The 22,332-nt window shown below is 38.3% G+C and overlaps 1 protein-coding gene across 3 annotated transcripts in view; it reads left to right on the top strand.

The window, feature by feature from the left end:
* Positions 1-1,066: 1,066 nt before the first annotated feature.
* SYNPO2 (synaptopodin 2) overlaps positions 1,067-22,332 on the top strand; it is a 179,811-nt gene continuing 158,545 nt past the window's right edge. For 2 of the 3 annotated variants that reach the window (XM_026013456.2, XM_072755349.1), the window contains exon 1: positions 1,067-1,712. In XM_026013456.2, coding sequence (XP_025869241.2) covers positions 1,608-1,712 — 105 coding nt within the window. In that variant the 5' untranslated portion in view covers positions 1,067-1,607. The remainder of the gene's footprint in view (positions 1,713-22,332) is intronic. The other variant, XM_072755350.1, reaches the window with a different exon arrangement.

The raw sequence follows: 22,332 nt of genomic DNA, 5'->3' as shown, positions 1-22,332 counted from the left end.
AAATGCTTTGGACCACATGTAAAATCAACTTGTATTTTGGACCACCCAGACTTGGAACACTGTGATGAAGGACTACAAAAATAAGAAACGTGTAGGTGATATTGTATGTAGTTGGCTATTTTGGTTTAAGAAGTTTTTTTCCTGCTGAGGAAGGAAGAAAATGAAACACTTGTTTAAATTTAAAATACTCCAAATCAGGATCTCTGGGTGGCTCAGTGGTTTAGTGCCTGCCTTTTGCCCAGGGTGTGATCTTGGAGTTCCAGGATCGAGTCTCACATCAGGTTCCCTGCATGGAGCCTGCTTCTCTCTCTCTCTCTCGAATAAATAAATAAAATCTTTAAATAAAATAAAATAAATACTCCAAACCATGCAAGAGACATAGTTAAAAGAATGCAGTTTCCAGGGGGAAATTCTTTTCTTCTCCCCTTCCTCCTCCCTCCCTCCAACTCTAAAATATATAGACGTATCTCATAGTTCAAAAAAAGTACTTTTCAGAGTAGGAGGTTTTTAAAAAACAAAAACAAACGTTTTGCTTTCTTTTATTTCCTCTTCCTATGGGATTAGACAGTAAAGGCAGAGAAAAATAATTTCGCCCTCTTGGACTTTTGTCTGTTTCAATCACCAATGGGGTCACTCTCAAAATATTTATTTGAGAAAATCAGACTGTCTGGTAGTGGAGTTGTCAGAGCTCATATTCTAGGATGTCACTCACTCTCGCAGCCTAGAGATTAGAACCTTCTCGTGGTATCTACTATTCATAGGATTTTTTTTTAAGATTTTATTTATTTATTCACGAGAGACACAGAGAGAGAGATAGAGGCAGAGACACAGGCAAAGGGAGAAGCAGGCCCCATGCACGGAGCCTGACGTGGGACTCGATCCCGGGTCTCCAGGATCACACCCCGGGCTGAAGGCGGCGCTAAACCGCTGAGCCACCAGGGCTGCCCTATTCATAGGATTTTTAAAATGATTTTATTTATTTATTCATGAGAGACACAAGAGAGAGAGAGAGAGAGAGAGAGAGAGAGAGAGAGAGAGAGGCAGAGCCACAGGCAGAGGGAGAAGCAGGCTCCATGCAGGGGGCCCGATGCGGGTCTCCATCCCTGGTCTCTATCCTGGAGCTCTGTCCCGGGTCTCGATCCCGGATCTCCAGGATCTCAGGACTCCAGGATCACACCCCGGGCCAAAGGCAGGCGCTAAACCGCTGAGCCACCCAGGGATCCCCCATTCATAGGATTATTAAACGGAAGTTTTCCAGTCGTTCTTTCCCTTAAGAGCGGGCAGGAAATCAGTGAGCGCTGGAGAACTCTGATTTCCCCGCCCCCACCGCGCCCCCAAAGAGGACCTTCCCGCCGCGAGGCTCCCTCCCTGGCCTGCAGTGGGCCGAGCGAAGGCGCGTGACGCGCCAGTGGGCTGTGCCCGCGGTGCTCGCAGCTCCCCTGCCTCCCGGGCCCGGCCAGCGGCGGCCGCAGCGGCTGCTCGGGCTCCCTGCGCCGCAGTGCTGCTCCTGGCCAGGCGCCTGCAGCTCAGGACACATCTCAGCTGCGCCCCAAGCCAAGCCTCGTCTGTCTTTTCAAGCTCTTCATGCCACCCAACTAAGAGAGAAAATGGGCACGGGGGATTTTATCTGCATTTCCATGACCGGAGGGGCGCCCTGGGGGTTCAGATTGCAAGGTGGCAAGGAGCAGCAGCAGCCCTTACAAGTGGCTAAGGTAGGACCGCCGAAGAGGTGCTGTCGCCGCCCCGTGCTGCGAAGGAGTGAGAGCAACCTGTTGATGGTTTTTTCAAGTTCTGATTCAGGAGTTTAAATATTAGTTTGAGTTTGGCGCTGATGTTAAATTTTCCTAGGATGCGGGTTTGTTCGTGTTTCGAAAAAACTTTGGAGTAGCATATAGCATCTATGTAATTAACCAGTAATTGAAAGTGGGGGGGGGGGGGGGGGAAGAGTGCCGTATTTATCAGCTGAAGAAAAAAAAAAAAGCCTAGTTAATTCAGCTCCTCTGACACCCAGCAAGACACTTGGGAAGTTTCTTCTAGGCAGTTTTAGAATTTGCAGTTGAGTTATTGTTTCGTGTTACTTTACTTGGTTCTGGGAGAAGATAAATGCTCACAGCCTAACCTATTGACTTGGCTTTTGGGGACTTGTAGAAAGCGTTGGTAGTGATATTTACAGTGCAACATTTATTGAAAGGCCAGTTTTGGACGATACTTTTGAATATTCTATGAAGATGTCAGAAAATCTATTTGAAAGAATATTCTTTCAAGGATTTGACAAATAAATGCAAAAATCTATTCCATTCCATCATGCGTACTCGTCTAGCTAAGTGCTCAAAATAAAATTCAAAGACACTAGAAATATAATGTAAGTAACTTATAGGAAACTTTGAAATGCATCTAATAACAATTTTAAATGTTTTAGATGTTCCCATCCTATTGCTTGTTTCTCGCTACCAGTTTTCTGGAGGGGATATGATATTGTCTAAATTGGGAGTCAGCTACAATAAATGTTAAAATGCATGAAATTTAAGTAGCATTTTACCTGATTTGAGTACTAAATTGTAGTATTGTATAAAAGAACATGTTTGATTAATTTCCACTATATATATAAAAATGGATCTAGAGTCTTAGGAAATATGTGGACTACCGGCCTTTGTAGTTATTCTTTCTCTTGGCTTTTTTTTTCTTTTTAATGTTCACTGTGAGGAAAGGAATTTCTATGAAATTTTCTGCTCCTGGGCTTCCATCGCAAAATCCTTTCACAATGCAGTGGTGGAATCCTGCCACCTAGTGAAAATTTCAAACATCAAGAATGAAGCATAAAACAGAAGGTGAAAAGCAGAATTTTTAGAACTGGAAAGTTTCTCAGAGACCTCCAGTTCAACTTGCGGATTTTAGATAAGGAAAGAGCCCAGAGAGTTTAAAGTAACTTTCCTCTGCTTCCAACTAGCAGTAATTGAAGAATCTGGAAAGATGGTTTCATTGTGTTGCTGTGGGAGTCGATGGTAGGAAACATCAGATGAAACAGGGATACCTAATTTGGAGTGTGCAGAATTCATGAGACTGAACTGGATTTGTTCTGGGTCTGGAATAGCAGTTGGCTGGCTCCAGTTACTGAGATTTGGGTTCTAATTCCAGCTCTGATCTAACTTGTAGCCGGGCCGGAGACAAATCTCTTACCCTTCCTGAGTCATCTGTTGTGAGGTGGTGTGTGTGTGTGTGTGTGTGTGTGTGTGTGTGTAGAGGGAGAAAAAAATTTTTGAGTGAGGTAGGAAAAGAGGAAGTAAAGAGGAAATTGTACTCTTCCCTCAGTGAGATTCTCTATTGCTCTAGTATTTTACTGTTCTAATAGTACAACTTAGAATCTCTTGCCTACCAGTTAAATTGTAGAGACAAAGGTGGCTGGGTGCTGTTTTTAAGTTCTTCTGTGGCCAGATCTTAAGAATAGAGTGGGTATTGGGTTTCTCCAACGTCCTCAATATGTTTATTGCAAAGCAGAACTATTATACGGTGATTCTTTTTGAAGAACTAAGGCAAATTGCTAGTGAAGTGTGCTTGGGACCATTTCTCTGCTGATGACATCTCTATCAGCAGGATTCAGAGAGGCTTATGATGTGTGTGTGTCAAAAATTCAATCTTGCTCTTCCACCAAGTCAACTTTCCTAAAATGCCCTGGAAACATATTTGTGATTTTTTTAAAAAAATATTAAAGTATTTGGATATTTGTTTTAATTTTCTAGTTTGTGATAGTATGAGTAATTGTTTATTCTAAAATATCATTATGAAAGCATCTGGATGTTTGCCTTAATCCTTGTGTGTGTGTGTGTGTGTGTGTGTGTGTGACAAAGAGAGAGAGAGAAAGAGACTGCAGTGTGCAGTCTAGTTTTTTCCTTTGTGTTAAAGGTGATTAGAGAGCCTTCTAAAGAAGATAAAATTTCTGAGTTAGCATGGCAATGCCTACTTTTGCTGGTCTATTTTTTCTCCTTAATTCAAACTTATACTTAATTTCTTAGACTAGCATTATTTGTTCTAGAAAACCCTTGGAACAAAGTGCTTGTCACTTTCTATGTTATCAAGGCCATGTCCTCAGTGGGATCACTGTTTTTCATTTAAAACTTCAAGTCAACTCGATTCCAGTAATGGTCGCTCAGCTCAATGAAGTGAACGTTGCATGGCATAGATTTCCTCCTTTTCCATGGTGATACTTAGGAGGGCTAAGTTGCCTCCAAGAAGCAGGATGGGAGAGGAACAGGGCAGGAAGGCTGGGCAAAGATGGTTGCTAGCAAACACAGTGCTTGCAGTTTTGAAGAACATGCAGATGATAAATTTGGGAATTAAAGAAAAAATATATTAGCAAAGAAAAGGAAATATCAGACAGTGCTTGACAGGCCTCTTAAAATGGGAAGGGTACAAAGCAGTTCTATAGGTAACAACAGTTTGACTTGTTATAAAGTATCTGATGTTCAGATTTCTCATGGTTCTGTATCGAATGAAAATTGATCAAGCTGAATTAGTGAGAAAAAAAAACCCTAGTCTAATGTTATTAACAATGATTAGAAGTTGAGTAGCTTTATAATTCCCAGTAAACAGCCTTCTAGTGACACATTTATCAATTTTGAGAGATGTTCACACATTTTTAGTATTTGGCTGGCTGATTGAACTGTAGGCAAACTCAAACTTTTAAGGATCACTAATAGAAGCATTAATAATCAAGCTTTTCATTGACATTGAAGCTCAAGGACATAAAATTCAGCTTTGTTTTCAAGATTAAATTGAATTTTTAAGAGGCTCAAATAATAACAGTTGCCTGGTTTTTAAGTGTTTATATATCTTTTAATTTATGCTCTAAATACATGTGATAGAAAGCAAGCATTCTAATACAGTTATAGAACAATATTCTGTAAAGTATATTTTCAGGAGACCATTCAATTTTTTTTTGTTGTTGTTTATTTATGATAGTCATACAGAGAGAGAGAGAGAGAGAGAGGCAAAGACACAGGCAGAGGGAGAAGCAGGCTCCATGCACCAGGAGCCCGACATGGGATTCGATCCCGGGCCTCCAGGATCACGCCCTGGGCCAAAGGCAGGCGCCAAACCGCTGCGCCACCCAGGGATCCCTCAGGAGATCATTCATAGAAACATTTACTGAGACACATTTTCAACATGAAACTTCATTGTATGTATACAGATATTCTTAGAAAAACTATTAGCATTTTACTTTACAAAACTCTTTTTTTTAAAAAAAGATTTTATTTATTCATGAGAGATACAGAGAGAGAGGCAGAGACATAGGCTAAGGGAGAAGCAGACCCCACGCAGGGAGCCCGATGTGGGACTCGATCCCAGGACTCTAGGATCATGCCCTGGGCGAAAGGCAGGCGCTAAACTGCTGAGCCATCCAGGGATTTCCAACAAAACTCTTTTTTGGAACATATACTTACATGGCCATGTCTCTGGACATGCTCTTGACAGATCACTTTGGAAAAATCTTCATATAAAGAAGTGAGGAGAAATTTTTGTTTTGCAAACAAATATTATGAACAATTCAGAAATAACTCACATTTTGAAAATAATGAACAGAGAAATATTTCCGTTGTATCCTTTATATGTTTGAATGTTTAGAACTTTAAGCTTTCTTCAAAACATAGATCACTATGGTATTTATTATTCTCTTATTAAACTTCTCTTCTTTTTTCTTTTTTAGAGAGGGAAAGAGGAAGAGATAGGGTGGAGAAGGGGCAGAGGGAGAGAGAATCTCAAGCAGGCTCCATGACTAGTGTGGAACCCGATGTAGGGCTTGATCTCACTACCCTGAGATCATAACCTGAGCCTAAATCAAGAGTTGGTCGTTTAACCTATTGAGCTACCCAGGTGCCCCTGAATTTCAATTCAAGGTTTCAAAGAACTTTTATTAAAATTGAGGTGACAAATTGTAATCATCTATTTTATGAGGCAGAAGAGGATTTAATGATTCTGTATGCCCTCTGTTTAAAACTTTAAATAAAGGTATGTTATTTAGGTAAAGTACAATCAAATAACATAATCTTATCCATTAGTACCATCAGTGAGGTCTCTGAAATGTTTCAAATAAAATAATTCTGGAAACATAGCTATTTCTAAAGGGAAAAGAAATACTTTAATGCGTTTGGATATGTGTATTTGAGGATAAGTGCTCCTTACTACATATGGAAAGTTAGTAACATCTTTGTTAGACAACATGACTGATCATTTTTTATTGAGTTTTTGAGTGCTTTCTAGAAATTCTAAAAACAAATATGCTTATACAAGTCCAGTACACACTATGTAAATCTATTAAGCATGTTGTTTAAAATCTTTGTTTTGACATTGTGTGTTTTAAGACAGATCACTGTTTGTTGAAAGACAATCAGCTGAGATAATGACTATGCCATAAACTTTACCATTATTGGAACATGACATGTATGTAGTGGGCATTTATCAAGCTCTTTTCAGGAAATTTTTTTTTTTTTGCAGTATTTTCTTTGCAGGTATTTTTCTCTCCAAATGACCCCCAACACTTAAGAAGTAGTGTGAAAAATATCTTCATTTTAGAGATGAAGAAATTCAGGCCCAGAAAGGCTAAGTTACTTGCCAAATGTTATGCTGTTAAGAAATGGTGGGATTTGATTGTAAATTTGACTTCTACTTCTGAATTGGTAGAAACAGGTGCCTGAGGGAATAAAGGTAGGCTTATAAAAAACAAACCTTATAAAAAAAAATAGTGTGCTCTTCATCCAAATGTGATTTATTTAGCCAAGGCATCCCCCCGGTATCAAGATTTATAAACACTCTGAAGGCAATTTTAATGTGTGGTTAAGATTCAGAACCAGTGCTATAGAAAGTTGAGGCCAGATATGTCACCACAGGGATTCCTAAAGGGTGACATGATATGGTCTAACACTTCCTCACTGTCCTTTTCCCAGCTGATATAAGAGGAGGACCAGAGAGACGCATAAACTGTTTGAGTCTTTAGCATTGTGATAAAGTCATCATTAGTAATGGGAGAGTTTTCCCTTTCTGAAGCCATGGTCTATGGAATGCCAGGAGGCAAAGAGGTGCTGGGAAGCTTAAAAATGATCATTGTAAAGATTGAAGGTGCCTGAAAGAGGGGCATCTGGCAATATATTCCCTAGCAGGATGTCTTCTTTGTCAATAGAATTCTGGCCTACCAGGCAGCCCGGATGGCTCAGTGGTTTAGCACTGCCTTCAGCCCAGGGCGTGATCCTGGAGACTCGGGATTGAGTCCCACATCAGGCTCTCTGCATGGAGCCTGTTTCTCCCTCTGCCTGTGTCTCTGCCTCTCTTTCTGTGTCCCTTGTGAATAAATAAATAAAATTTAAAAAAAATTGTGGCCTACCTAGTACCTATGTGAATGGTGGGATGAGAGTAAGGAAGGGTGGGTGTGGGGAATAAAATTGAACAAAGGTACAAGAGGAGGGAGAGAAAAAGACAGAGATGAGATGGATAGAAAGAATGAGAGAGAACGAGTAGGAACTTAACTGTTTGGTAAGGCAAGGATCCTTGCATCTCCCAGGGGTGAATGACTGTCATAGAAAGTGGTGGGATTTGAACTACCTTGCCAGTACCTGACCCAGATAGGCAACTCTTAGCTAGGGACCAGCAGGTGCCAGCTGGCCTCCTAAGGAACTATTGGGGAGCTTGGAAGGGAGCTGGGCAGGAGCCCTGTTTCCCACGGTAGAGAACTGTGCTGTGGTAAAGCTCTCCAGGGCTCCTTGAAGAAACCACACAAGCGCCCCAGCATCTGGACACTAGCCCCAGAGAGGACAGAGATGACCACTCAGTGTTAACCAAAGAAGTGCGACAACCAGAAAGAGAGAAATGTCACTTCATTCAGTTATGACTATATCTACCAGCCCACTCCTTCTTCAGTCTTCCTGCCTTCCACCTGAGAGAAGCTAGAGGGAGGTAGGGAAAGACCGGACAACACCCACCTCTTGGTGCCAAGCCCTGGAACCTCTTGGGCCGCTTAGGGAGAGAGCCCAGAGACAGACATTAGATTGAAGCCGTAATTGGACTAGACTATTTTAATACTTAAAAGCCAACGGAAATGCATGGGATCTGACCAAAGTATTATTAAGGGGGGGATTAGGCTTTATCATACTTGAAAGCAGTTGCTGGAAGAAATGAAAAATTCATGTTTATAACTGAATGAGTTGACACTCCTAAAAAACACCAGTTCCATCATGGTCGTATTATCAAGCACACGTATTTGATATATGTTAGCTTGAAAACTTGCCACCAACTCATATAACTTCCAGAGATGATCACGTCGAAGCTATTTTATCTAGGTTGAATGAATGAAAATCTGACTTTGGGCAAAAGAAGAAATGTAAGCTACTTCTTTTTTCTTTTCTTTCTCTTTTGTGGAATGTGAATCAGCACTTTAATAACCTGGTGTGTGTTTTGCTATTAGGTAGGTACATACTTTGTTAGTCTAAAAAAGTGTTTCTTGAACATTACTGTCAGGGTCCAGAGCTCTCAATTTAAATATAAGTATTCTGAACTTTTACTGGATATTAATCTAGGGTGACTGTTGTTTTTTAAAGAAAGTCCTATTGCAAATTCCAAAAGGTATGTAATATCATTGTGACCTACATATTATACCTAATTGAATAATATTTGTATATTTCTAATAGTAGTGGTTTCCAAAATAATTTAATCTCCCTCCATCAGTTAATAAGTGTCCAAGAATATAAGCTAATTTATATATTTAGCTAAAAATACTTTACATGTGTATATCTTAGAATCGTAGTATATTAACATATGTTATCTCATTTAATACCAGTTGAGTAGACAGTTTAATTAATTACTCTCAGTTTATTGATGAAAAAAAACTGATTCTGAAAAAAAAATTGTTTGCAAAAATTTATATAAGGGAATCCAAAATCAAATATAATTCTTTCTCCTGTGGCAGGGGCATCATACTACTCTCTGCTTCAGTTTGGATAAAGAGAACAGGCTATCATATAGTAATGCTGAAAACTGCCATAACTGATTTAGAGTTTGTATGAAATAGCATGTTACCATCTAAGATTTAACTCTTAAAAACATTTATTTTTTTTAAGATTTTATTTATTTATTCATGAGAGACACACAGAGAGAGAGAGAGGCAGAGACATAGGCAGAGGGAGAAGCAGACTCCATGCAGGGAGCCTGACGTGGGACTTGATACCTGGACTCCAGGATCACGCCCTGGGCTGGAGGCAGGCGCTAAACCGCTGAACCACCTAGGGATCCCCTCTTAAAAATAGGAACAATTTCTTCTTTTAATGGGCTTGAGGAAAAGGATTATGGGAAATGCATCTCCAAGGTCATGTGCAATGAGAGACAAGATTGGAAAGTGAACCAATTTACTTGTAGCTAAACCTAAAAAATACATAGATTCCAAGATTTGTGTTGTGTCTATTCTATTAGATTCATGATGAATGACATGAGACTTTTATAAAAGGAAATGGAGAATGCCTACATAGCTTCATTAAACAATCCTTAAGAGTGGGGCACCTAGGTGGCTCTGTTGGTTGGGCCTCTGACTCTTGGTTTCTGTTGAGGTCATGAGTTCATGGGTCGTGGGGTAGAGCCCTGGGTCTGGCTCTGCACCCAGTGGGGAATCTCTCCCTCTGCCCTTCCCCACCATTCTTTTGCATGCTTGTGTGCCCACAAACACACTCTTTCTTTGTCTTTTGAGTAAATAAATAAATAAATCTTAAAAAACAAACAAAAACCAGGGATGCCTGTGTGGTTCAGTGGTTGACCATCTGCCTTTGGCTCAGGACGTGGTCCTGGGGTCCTGGGATCGAGTCCCACATCGGGACTCATAGGGAGCCTGCTTCTCCCTCTGCCTGTGTCTCTGCCTCTCTCTGTGTGTCTCTCATGAATAAATAAATAAAACCTTTAAAAAAAATTTAAAAGGCCAGTCCTTAAGAGTAAAGAACATCATGATGTTAAAAGCCTTATATGAGAACAAAGTATTAGTTATTTCATTGTTTGACCATCTCAATGAGAACATATTTATAGTATTAAATGACCTTAGGCATTTTATTTTTTTAAATTCTTTTTTATTATTAAAAAGTAGAGTTGGCCAGCAAATTGTCTTCAATGTCTTTGTGAAATCCCTTGGTATGTGACAGATCACTGGCAATAGTAGGTCCAGTTTGGTGTTATGATGGTCTGTTTGTAGTTTTCTTAACTTGCTTTTAAATGTGGTGTGTTTCAGATAAATATATTGAAAAACACTCTGGATTTGGCATTTGAAACATTGTGCAAAAGTACTTGTCTCTTGATTATCCAACAAATAGTTTTCTTAACCTTGATTTTGGGTTTTTATAATCCTGCTCATCCATGTTTAGCTTTTCTGCTTTTATTTGGAAGCAGTGTGGGTCCTGGATTGGTAAAACGATGGAGTGGATGAGTTTTCCTGAAAAGAATTACAGGTTTATTCTCTAATTATGCCTAGGCAATACTCCTTCCTTTACTACTCTTCCTTCCTTCTCTTTACCAAAATTTTCCTGGCTTGAATTTCACCATTTTAGGATACAGATGATTTTTTTCCTACGAAATTTTTTAAAAGATTTATTTATTCATGAGAGACACAGAGAGGCAGAAACAGAAGTAGGGAGAGAAGCAGGCCCCCCGTGGGGAGCCTAATGTGGAACTCCATCCCAGGACCCCGAGATCATGCCCTGAGTTTAAGGCAGATGCTCAACCACTGAGCCACCCAGGCGCCCCCTAAGAAAAGTATAATAACAGCCAATGAGTGTAATTTTCCCCAAACATCTTACTGATGAAATAGTATTTTCTGGAGATAATTTTCTTTTCTTTTTTTTTTTTTAAGATTTTTATTTTATTATTCATGAGAGACACAGAAAGAGAGAGAGGCAGAGGCAGAGGGAGAAGCAGGCTCCATGCAAGGAGCCCGACGTGAGACTCGATCCTGAGTCTCCAGGATCATGCCCTGGGCCGAAGGCAGGCGCTAAACTGCTGAGCCACCCAGGGATCTCCCTGGAGATAATTTTCTTTAAGAAATTCCTATATGTTTCCTGAATGCAAGCACTTCTTTAACAACTTTTTAAATATGATGTGAAAATTCTGTGAGGTTATCATTGTTTGAGATCCCCATTACAGTCAGAAAGAGGTTAAATGACTTCCCCAGGTCACAGAGGTAGTTAGGGTTAGACCTGGATTTGGCTCCAGGATTTGTACTCTACACACACAACTCTTGTGGGTCTGGTGTATTTTATTCATTTTCACAAAGGGGTATAAAGTCAGTGAATTTAGATGGTTACTGGGTACTGACTTTCTACCTCCTGCATGGCTCTTGGTCTGCTTCCTGTTCTGTATGCCTTCACTTAGGACTTCAGCCCAGGCCCTTTCTCTTTGTCTTTCAGATAACTATAAGCCTTTTAACTCTCTCCCTGCTTTGGGTTTCACATTCCTCAGATTTGTGCTACAGAGAGCTGCCAGAGAGATTTTTCTAAATCACCTGTTATATCACTGCTTAAAATACTTCAAAGTCTCCCCCATCATAGTCATCAAAAGAACCATTAACATTGAAGAAATCTTATTACGTACAGACAATTGAGCACTTTATGAATTATATTGTACACAGTAGCTTTACCTCTTTTTTTTTTTTCTGCAAATGAGGGAACTGAGAGTTAGAGAAGTTAACTAACTAACTAAATAAAAAGAACACACAGCTGGTAAATGTTAGTAGGTCCAGGACCAAGGCCAGTTTGATGCCAAAGCCCATGCTCTGAGCTGCTCCCCACAACCAGGGTTTGTTCACTGGCTTATGACTCCACTGTGGCACCCAACCCTCCATGATCTGGTCCCTGCCATACTGTCCAGCCCCATCACCTGGAACTCTCTTAAATGAGCACTTAGCCATTTGAAAATAGGACAGTTTTCTCAAAACACTCTGCCTTTCTAGCTATTAAGATTCATTCCTGCTGTGTGCCCCCCTTCCTCTGGCACCTACCCTAACACACTTGGGAGAAATTTTACTCACTCTGGACAACTGTGTTCAGAGTCCATTCTCTGGGACATCTGAGTCAATTTTCTGGTCAGAGGGAAGTAACCATTTGCTCAGCTGTGTTCCCTTTATCACACACAGGTTTCACTGCATGCCCTTGTACACTTTGCTTCCTCTGGCTGTAATTTTTGTACATGTTTATTTCTTCGATTACACCAGTCATATCCAAAATGTTTTGATTGGGCCTCCTTAAGTAAAACAGTTTTAAGTGTAGTCCATTTATATATACATCATATACATTTGAATGGTATGTGTGTATATATATATATGGGATATATAAATGAGATACATATACATATATGTAATACTGTGCTAATATTTTGTGTACTAAATACAATATATCAAAACATTTTAAGAATAAAACAAAGATAAAATCAGCAATATTTTTTAAACTAATATATTTTTTTTTACTTTGACAGCACAAAAAGGCTTCTCATTCTCACTGACCAGAAGTTTCTTTTTTCAGTGAGACTTATGTGATTAATAGACCCTATGATTCTGAAAATCCGAGTTTGACCCCATGTGGTATATATAATTCAGAGGTCTAGTGAAATTTTAATTCATTTCAATACTTGAATCTAAAGATTGTCATGGATGAAAAAGATAACCTCTTAACATAGTTAGATCCATATTGAAGAAATAAAACACAAACTAGAAATTATTTTTCATTTTCAACCGATAATGCAAATGTTTTGTTGTAATTTGAGGAGTAGATTTCTATTTTCCTTAATAACCACATTTTGTCCTTACAAACTAATAAAAATAGGCTACATTGTAATATTTTAGTGTTAAAATCTCACTGATACTTTTTACTTGAAAGATTGAAAACCTGTTAGAAATTCTTTTTTTCAGGGCACCTCGGTGGCTCAGTCCAGTGAAGCATCTGCCTTTGGCTCCGGTCATGATCCCAGGGTCCCAGGATTAAACCAGCTTCTCCCTCTCCCTCTGCCTGCCATTCCCCTATTTGGGCTTGCACATACATGTACTCTGTCAAATAAATAAAATCTTAAAAAAAAAGGAAATTCTTTTTTTTCTAGTTAGGTGTGTAGATAAGACATTTTATTTATTTATTTTTTTAAAGATTTATTTATTTATTTATGATAGACAGAGAGAGAGAGAGGCAGAGGAGAGAGAGGAGGAGGGAGAAGCAGGCTCCACGCCAGGAGCCCAATGTGGGACTCCATCCCAGGACTCCAGGATCACACCCTGAGCCAAAGGCAGATGCTCAAAGAGCACTATTTTAGAAGATCCCAATAGCTATGGTCTTGCTTTCAAAGAGCAAGGTGCCAATAGAAGTATGGAAAAATGCAAACCTTTTAACTAGAAATGCTAATTAGAAATGTCCATACCAAAATTAATATTTTCTTGTTTAAGTGCAAAATATGAAGGTATATCACACACTGACAACACTCTTCGCCACCTTGGCTCCGGGACACCTAGGGCCTGAGTAAGAGTTCCAGTCTAGAAGTATTGTAAATACCTAAAGCAAATATCTCCTTGTTTCATGCTGTGCTACAGACCCTAATCCCTGCCACCCCAGTCCCTGCTGTCCTCTGTCCCCATCTCTGTCCCAGCCCTCCAACCTTATCTTCAATCCCGAAGCATAACTGTCTTCAGGTTCCCACTTGGCTTTGATGCAGATCGTGAACTTCAACTCATGTTTTCATCCTTAAATGTTCTGATGAAGTTATAAAATTCTCCAAACAAATATGTATTTATTTTTGACTGAATGCAATGTTATCACTTAGTAAACTACAAAGAGGAGTCAGTATTAACCAATCAGCTAAAAAGTAACAGTCTTTATTGTATACCTACTAGGTGCCTGGGAGAAAGAAATAGAAGAACATTCTACTTCAGGAAAGGTCATGGGCAAAATTACAGAGGACTGGGGGAAGAACAAACATGTCATGTTGGGAGAAAATGAGAACAGCCTCACAGGAAGAAGCTTAGAACAGAAATAGTGAAAGGAGGTGAAAAGCCTTTAAAAAACTTAAAAAGGTGTTTCTAGGAGTGAAGTGCTGAACCACTGAAAACACACTCCCGGAAAATTCTTATAAAGACCAAATAATCCTCCATTGCTGTTCATCTCATGCCTGAATCAAAAAATCCAGTATGTTATTACCTTCCATGAAAATTAGTTAAGAGAGACTTAGCAGAATTTCCTGTATTTTCTCTCTCTCTTTCTCTCTCTCATACACACACACACACACACACACAGGGTACCTCCTCTTTCTTCTGCAGATAAAGCAACATCAGATTTGATGTCTTAATTTGCTTAGAAAACTCTGTGGGGTAAGAGACGCATAAAAAGAACTAGATAGAGTGAGAATTAAGAGAATGGAGGCAGTGAAGATAGAGAAGGAATTTACTTTCTCAAATAAGAAAGAAGCAGAGGCTCAGACTAGTGAAGGTAATAAAGAACAAAATGGAATAAATATCATAACGGGATCTTTAATTGAATTTGTGTCTCCTCTCAGCCCTGAAGGAACCCTGGTAACTCACTCAGCATGAAGCTCCAGGGTGATCTGGGCACAGAGGAAGCACACAATGATGCGCTTCCTTTCCTGATAGCAGCTCTGCCTCAGGATGAAATCTCTTCTGATCAACATTTCCCCATCTGGCAGGCAGGCAGCCAGGAGACTGGAGACCCAAAATGGGTCACTGCATTTGGACTCCCTGCAGCAGCCAATAAACGTAATATAATATTTACACAATTCAACCTAATATCGGTCATGCTAAGCGCCATTCAATGGAAAATGTTGTTTCTCACAAAAGAAATAAAATGAAGGTGAGTTCCAGGGTAATATCTGACTCCCAAGGCCTGAGCCTTTCACAAATTTTGTTTTTCATTTTCGTTTGATCTTGACTGATGAAAATAACTCATCACTGTTTGGAAAGCTAAAAACACCAAGAGCTTAATGTATTATCATTTACTTAGAAAAAGCAGCCTTATATAGTAATAACTTCTAATTTGGAAGAGAAGAGTGTGGGGGTGTTGTTGGGGGAGGGAATGAAGTACTCATTAGCCTTCGCCAAAGGCCCTGGCACTGAGTTCTCCTAACTACTCAGAGATCAGTGTCCTATATTTACTTACCAGGGACAATTTATTTTCTTTTATATTTTCAAAGCACTTGAAATGATTCCTTTTCTTTGTGATGATTTCCATATGCTGTTTCCAAGGAAAGGGGCAAGGCTTCTTACTCAGGGAGTGTGAGGCCACATTCTGAAACCATTAAATGCCATCCCACAGGGAGGGATCCCAAGGACTGCAGGGGCCCTTCCAATGACATTGAGATCCAGATTTTAAAAGGTATTGTGTAGAAGACAGCAAATATTCCTTCAATTTCACAAAAGTTGGTTAAATAAATAACCACAAGAGGTGATACTAGTAATTTTTTTTAAAACCACTGAATGTTTCCTCTGTGTTAAGTGACTTATATTTATAATTTCTGACCCTGAAAATAATCCTTAGAGATAGGTCCTAACACTATCCTCACTTCACAAATGGAGAAACTGAGGCACAGAGATTAATATGCCTGAAAGAGTCAGAGTCCACTCACTCTAAACAGAGCTCAACACAATTATATGCAATTAATTCTTTATAGCTTCAGGTATTTTCCTTAAAAAAAAATCTGGGCACATCTGGGTGGCTCAGTCATTTGGGTGACCAACTCTTGGTTTAGGCTCAGGTCATGATAATAATAATGAATAATAATGATGATGATGATTTTAATTATAGTGCTTGATTAATAAAGGTTGTGAGTTTGAATCCTGCCTTAGGCTCTGTGCTCAGCAGGGAGTCTGCTTGAAGATTCTCTAACTCTGCTCCTTCCCCCACTCATGTTATTTATCTAAAATAAATAAATAAAATCTTTTTAAAAAATCTGTACTATATTTAAGCAAGGCAATCATTTTATTTGGCCTTGTATAATGTATAATTTTAGGATCCATTTGCCTTAAACTAATTAAACTGCATAACAAAGAAATTGTGGTTAATCATTGATACTGCAAACATTTTGCAAACTGTTGCATTTTATCAAAAATAAATATTGACACTGGGTGAAAGAAGTATCACATCTTGTTCTATTTGCCTTTCATGCTCTTCACTTCCATTTGTTTTTTTTGTTTTTTTTTTTATTTTTTTTTTAATTTTTATTTATTTATGATAGTCACAGAGAGAGAGAGGCAGAGACATAGGCAGAGGGAGAAGCAGGCTCCATGCACCGGGAGCCTGATGTGGGATTCGATCCCGGGTCTCCAGGATCGCGCCCTGGGCCAAAGGCAAGCGCCAAACCACTGTGCCACCCAGGGATCCCTTCACTTTCATTTGTATAAACCAAAGGTTTGGTTTAGTGCTTTCTTAACTTCTGAAGAAAAAATAAACTTGTGTAGAAGACAATTACTTCTTCCTCTAGTTAGAACAATGATGATGAGGAGAGAATCCTTTACTGCATGATTACTATGTGATATCTGAATACACAATATCTACAGTTTGGTAAGATACATTATTAACCAGTTCTTTGGGTCTCAGATTCACCTGTCAAATTGGTGACACCTTTTATCTACAAAAACATAAATTTCATTACATAGCACTCCATTTTACAAATAAGGAAAATGAAGCTCAGAAAAAATGTGTTTAAAGTTACACAGAAATGGCAGCATTAAAATGCTTTTGTCTGTTCAAGGGTCAGTTCCCAAACAATATCTAAATAAGACTATCTCTTTTTTGAAGGAGAAATGAAATTAAGACACACTAGAAAATACAAAACTTTTCTTTATCCTAGGTCTGACATCGAGGTCAAAATAAACAGGCTCCATGTATCAAATTCTCCTTAACACTCCTTAAATTCTTCTTCTCTCCCTGGGAGGATCAATTTCAGAGGAAGAGAAAGATTAGTTTCATATAATTTCTAACTAAACTTCCACATGAGAGGCAGTGGCAATTATTCATTTAAATAAAGTGTTCTAGACACTGGTCAGTAGGCTGTTGCATTATGAAAAGCTGAAATGGATGAGGAAGAAATATGAAGAGGACAGTTCAAAGTTGTCCTAGTAGGACCAGTATGTTAATCATTTAATGATGGGAAAATAACCACATGCTCAGGGTTCCCAGGAGAGAGGGTTTTTCACTTTTATCACTGTTAAGACAGGAGGCCTTCTATAGCAATTTCTAATGGAAATATGTGCCAGCTATACTGGCATCTTTAAGGTTCCATGAACTTGCCAAGGATGCTTCTGTTCCAGGGCCCTTTTTCAGACTTGTAGGGCACAGTGCCTGGACATAACTGCACGTAGCTGCCAAGGCAGCTGAAACATCTATGGACATTTATTTTCATCTCAGAAATGAGAAGGAAATGAGTACCAACTAATGTTTAATCTACATTAGCAAAAAAAAAAAAAAATCTACATTAGCATAACAGTTAACATAGGTGCCCTGGTCCAGTCTAGTCCAAGCAGTTATGAGTTTCATACAATATTTGAGGTGACCCCACTGAACGGGGGACCTCCCAGCGTGGCAGAAAGGAACGATGGTTCCTTACATGTTCGTTCTCTCTCAGCATATTGTAATATATAATGTTTTACAGTGCTTGATTAATTTCCGTGGTATTACCCAATTTTAACTCCCACAAAATGACACAAGTTTTAAAATATTCCTGCAAGGAAGCTATTAAATAAAGATAAGACTTACATTTCAAGTACAAGAGAACAAGAATATGGCAGAGTTAACCCTTCTCTATAATCCTACAGAAACTCTTCATCAGCCATTTTGTGAGATTAAAAATCATTATTGCCTAATCATATGACAGGTAGATAAAATATCCCAAATTACCAAGAAGACTATTTGGAGTATTAATTTATATTCACTGTTGTTAGAAAGGAGCTTTACTATATTGTGCAGATCATATTGAGGTAGGAACGAGTTAGGGGCAGGCAGGGCTAGGCAGGGAAAGATAAGGGAAAGGCCCCAGAGTCAGGCTCCTACCCATCCCAAGAAAACCGAAGTAAGACAGTAAAAACAGAAAAAATAAACCTGGTTCCCTAGCTCCAAAATGTTAGCCCTATCCTTCTTTAACGGCTACTAAGTAATCGCAGAAACTCACCAGACCACAAAGAAATATGTCATTAAGGTGTTATGAATAGTCCCTGCTCAAACCAAGAAGGCACAAGAATCTCAAGGCCATGGACCGACCACTCGTCTAGGCTCACAGAAATCTCAGATGTGGAGAAATGTTATGGAGGAGGTATTAACCGGAGAGAAGGGAACACCTTGTTTGGGCTCATGATATCTACAAAAACATCTTGTTTGTTATTATGATAGTTACAAGTCCACCATGTTTGTTCTAAATATCCACTCTGATATTGACAAGAAATTTACCGAGTTCCCTGGTCAGTTTCCTGTAAAAGACCATAAAAGCCCTCAGTGACAACCCTGTCCAACCTTTCTGACTTTTGAGAGCTTTCTCTGGATGTCTGGTTAATAAATTTCTATCACTTTGCTCACTCCCTGTTGTCTGCGGGGATTCACTCTTCGACTCCATAAGACAAGAACCAAGCTCTCCAGTATCAATGTTAGCCAGTGTTAGAGTGAAGTAGTGGTCAGTTAAGATATTTAATAACACATCCAGAACACAAAAAAATTCTAGACTTGTTTTTCCAACAATGGTTAAAGTCAGGCAACTCAGCTTAAAACTACACAATTTAAAGCAATTGATAATGTTCAGAAAATTCTTCATGGATGCAATAAAAAAAATGGCTAAAATAGTACACTTGGCAACAAACTAAAATGTATTTTTTGTTAGCAAATATCATTGAAAAGATTATTTAAGATGCAAAAAACCCCCAAGAAATTGGTAGAAACAATATTAGAACAAACTACATGCTGGGGGAAGTTTGTTGTAAAGTTTAATAAAAGAACATGTTGTTGGTATGTCCCAACATACAGTATTTTCAAGATTCTATTTTGATATTTTCATAGATGAAGAACTATTCCTTTGGAGAACCAATAGGAAGATCATAGAGATAAGTTCCCAAAGGTAAATGAGTTATTTAATTTTTTAAAAGTCAGTGTTTATGGAGAAAAATGTACATAACACTATTGAGAAAGCAGCTGCTTTAACATAATCTTACCCAAGAAAGGATTCTAGGGTACGGTTATGGAGGTGCCTTCCATAAAAATCATTCAGTGCATAATTTGAAGGCAAATTTGTATAACAAAATAAATTGAAGACAGTGCAAAAGTGCTACAGAAGTCATCAATATGATTAATTTTATAAAAGCTCATATTTAAAATATATTAGGATCTTTAAAACATGTTGCAGTTATATAGGGAGTGACCAGGAAAATTTTTATATCATAGAAATTTCTATCTCTGAGGTTCAATGATATCTCTTGCAAATCTTTATAAGAGTTGTAGAATCTAAGAATGTTTCACAGTTTTATTTAGCAGATAAATTAATATTCCAAATTTATTGACTTTTTTTGGAATAAGTAGCTCTTAGTCATCGGTTACCTGGCCTATGTTTTAGAATAATAAATACAATACGTCCCCTACAATAAATTGCTTTGAAAGCAACTTTTCAAAAGAAGAAATTGATGAAACAAAGATTTTGAAGAGTTACTAAAGATGTTTCTATAATGATGTAATTTTTCTAGTTGAGAACTATTTGTGTGTTATTCTTTAAAATGTCTTATCTAGGGGATCCCTGGGTGGCTCAGCGGTTTAGCGCCTGCCTTTGGCCTATGTCTCTGCCTGTCTGTCTCTCATGAATAAATAAAATCTTTAAAAAATAAATAAAATAGTGCTCTTCAAGGTGGATGATATACATGTATATTATACATATGTGTCATTAGATACTTAGGGCACACTTATATACTTATTGAAGGGTTGTTGAATAAATAAATGAATGACTGGATGTACATCTGTTATTCTTTAGTGGGAGAATGGCAACCACTATAAAGCCTGATCTCACTGAAACTTTACCTGATGCTTTTTTAAATGCACAAATTATTTAAAGGGTAATTAGAATAATAATATATATGTTTTATATGTGTGTGATCATATTTTTATTTGATATTATGTGGTAACAAGACACCAATCCAAAGGGTGCAGTGAAAAGCCTGAACTGAACTGAGAACTGGGAAGCCTGAATTCTATTCATGGTTCTGATGACTTTGCTCTGTGACCTTTAAGTGTGATGTCATTAAAATTATCTGACTCTCAATTTCTCTATTTATCAAAAGGAAAGATTTAGAATAGATGATTTTAAGGTCTCTTTCAGCTAGGGTCTATTTTATTTTATTATTATTATTTTTTTAAGATTTTATTTATGTGACAGAGTGAGTGCATAAGCAGGGGGAACTAGGAGAGGGAGAAGCAGATTCCCTACTAGGTGGGGAGCCTGAGGTGGGGACTTGATCCCAGGACCCTGGGATCATGACCTGAGCCAAAGGCAGACATCTAACTGACTGAACCACCCAGGCACCCATTAGCTAGCATCTATTTTAAATCAAGAAGATAATAGGTGAAAGAAAATGTCCATAAATAGTCACATTTTCTCTGTTAGCTTGAAAAATAAAGTAGTAATTTTTGGGAAGAGCAATTCTTTCTTTTTTTTAAGATTTATTTATTTATTTGAGAGAGAGAGTGGGGGAGGGGCTGCAAAAGAGGAAGAGAGAGAATCTCCAGCAGGCTTCCCAGTGAGCAAGGAGCCCGATGCAGGGCTTGATCCCAGGACCCTGAGATCATAACCTGAGCCAAAGTCAAGAGTCTGATGCTTAACCTACTGGGCCACCCAGGCTTTCTGAAAGGGAAAATCTTTATACAGCATTTTATGGTAATTTGATTTGCCTTTCTCCAACTTATAATTTAAACATATTTGTTTAAAAAAACACAAAAATTATCAAAAAGGTATCAATTTAATGTATTCTTTCACAAGATTTTCTTTTTCTATGCTTAAAATTGTATTGAGTGAATTACCACTGCATTTTCTTATGCTTCTTTTTTCAGTAGACACTCGATTCTTTTTCTTTATATTTTTCTAAATAATGAGAGAGTTCCCTAGCATATGCTAATATAACCAATATATTTTAAAAATACCATTAAGAATTTGTGGATTTAAACACAGTTGATGTTTTTAAAAATCTAACTTCTCTACTCAGACTCTGGATGTGACATAATTTATAACTTTAAGTTTTGTTCTCCTTACCTTACTAGAAATTCCAAAGAGACAATGGGTGTGGACCATCTCATCCAGTAAAACCACTTGTTCTGATCTAGCTGTTCACTTCTGTGAGGTATTCTAGTTAGATGGAGAAGAGGGAATGTATTTGATATTCCTCATCTGTTCCTTAAACCTCTCTCACTAGGAAAAAATGTCTCAAAAAAGAAAAAGGAGAGAGTCTTTAGCATATTGGCCTTGATTAGTTTAGTTCCCCATCTTAAAGTGCTAGATTCTTTTTTTTTTAAAAGATTTTATTTATTCATTCATGATAGACATAGAGAGAGAGAGAGAGAGGCAGAAACACAGGCAGAGGGAGAAGCGGGCTCCATGCAGGGAGCCCGATGTGGGACTTGATCCCGAAACTCCAGGATTGTGCCCTGGGCCAAAGGTAGGCGCTAAACCGCTGAGCCACCCAGGGATCCCCCTAAAGAGCTAGATTCTTAATCAGATCATGTCTCTATCCCACAAGTGGATTGCTCAGAGTTTATGGCTTTTTTTTTAAAAAAGGAAAATAGCTAGAATTGAAAACGGTTTTTATTTTTGGATTATGAAAGATGACACATTGTTCTTATAAAAAAGATTCAAACATTACAGGAAAGGATAAAAATAAAGTAAAAATCATACAGCCCAGAAATGATACATTATTAACATTTCTTTTTTTAAAACATTTTATTTATTTATTTGAAAGAGAGAGGACAAGCAGTGGGAGCAGAAGGCAGAGGGAGAGAAAAGGCAGACACTTAATTGACTAAGCCACCCAGGCACCCCACAATATTAACATTTCAGTGAAGAATTATTTAGACCCCTCTTCCAGCACATGTGCTAACTTACAGTCACACTTACATTCAATTCTATGTGAAATGAATGGTACTAAATGTACTTCCTTATCAAGTAACGCTGCACAAATACCATGTTGTGTCAATGAATACTGATGTATATCATAATTTTTAATGGCTGCATGCTGTTGCATTGTATGGAGTCACCACTGTTTATATAACCCATCCCCTCTTGAAAATGTAAGTTTTTTCTAAATTTTCAACATTAAAA

Source organism: Vulpes vulpes, chromosome 4 (assembly GCF_048418805.1).
Source record: "Vulpes vulpes isolate BD-2025 chromosome 4, VulVul3, whole genome shotgun sequence".
Classification (NCBI taxonomy): domain Eukaryota; kingdom Metazoa; phylum Chordata; class Mammalia; order Carnivora; family Canidae; genus Vulpes; species Vulpes vulpes.
Note: the sequence above shows the minus strand (reverse complement) of the source record. Positions and strands in the feature narration are given on the sequence as shown.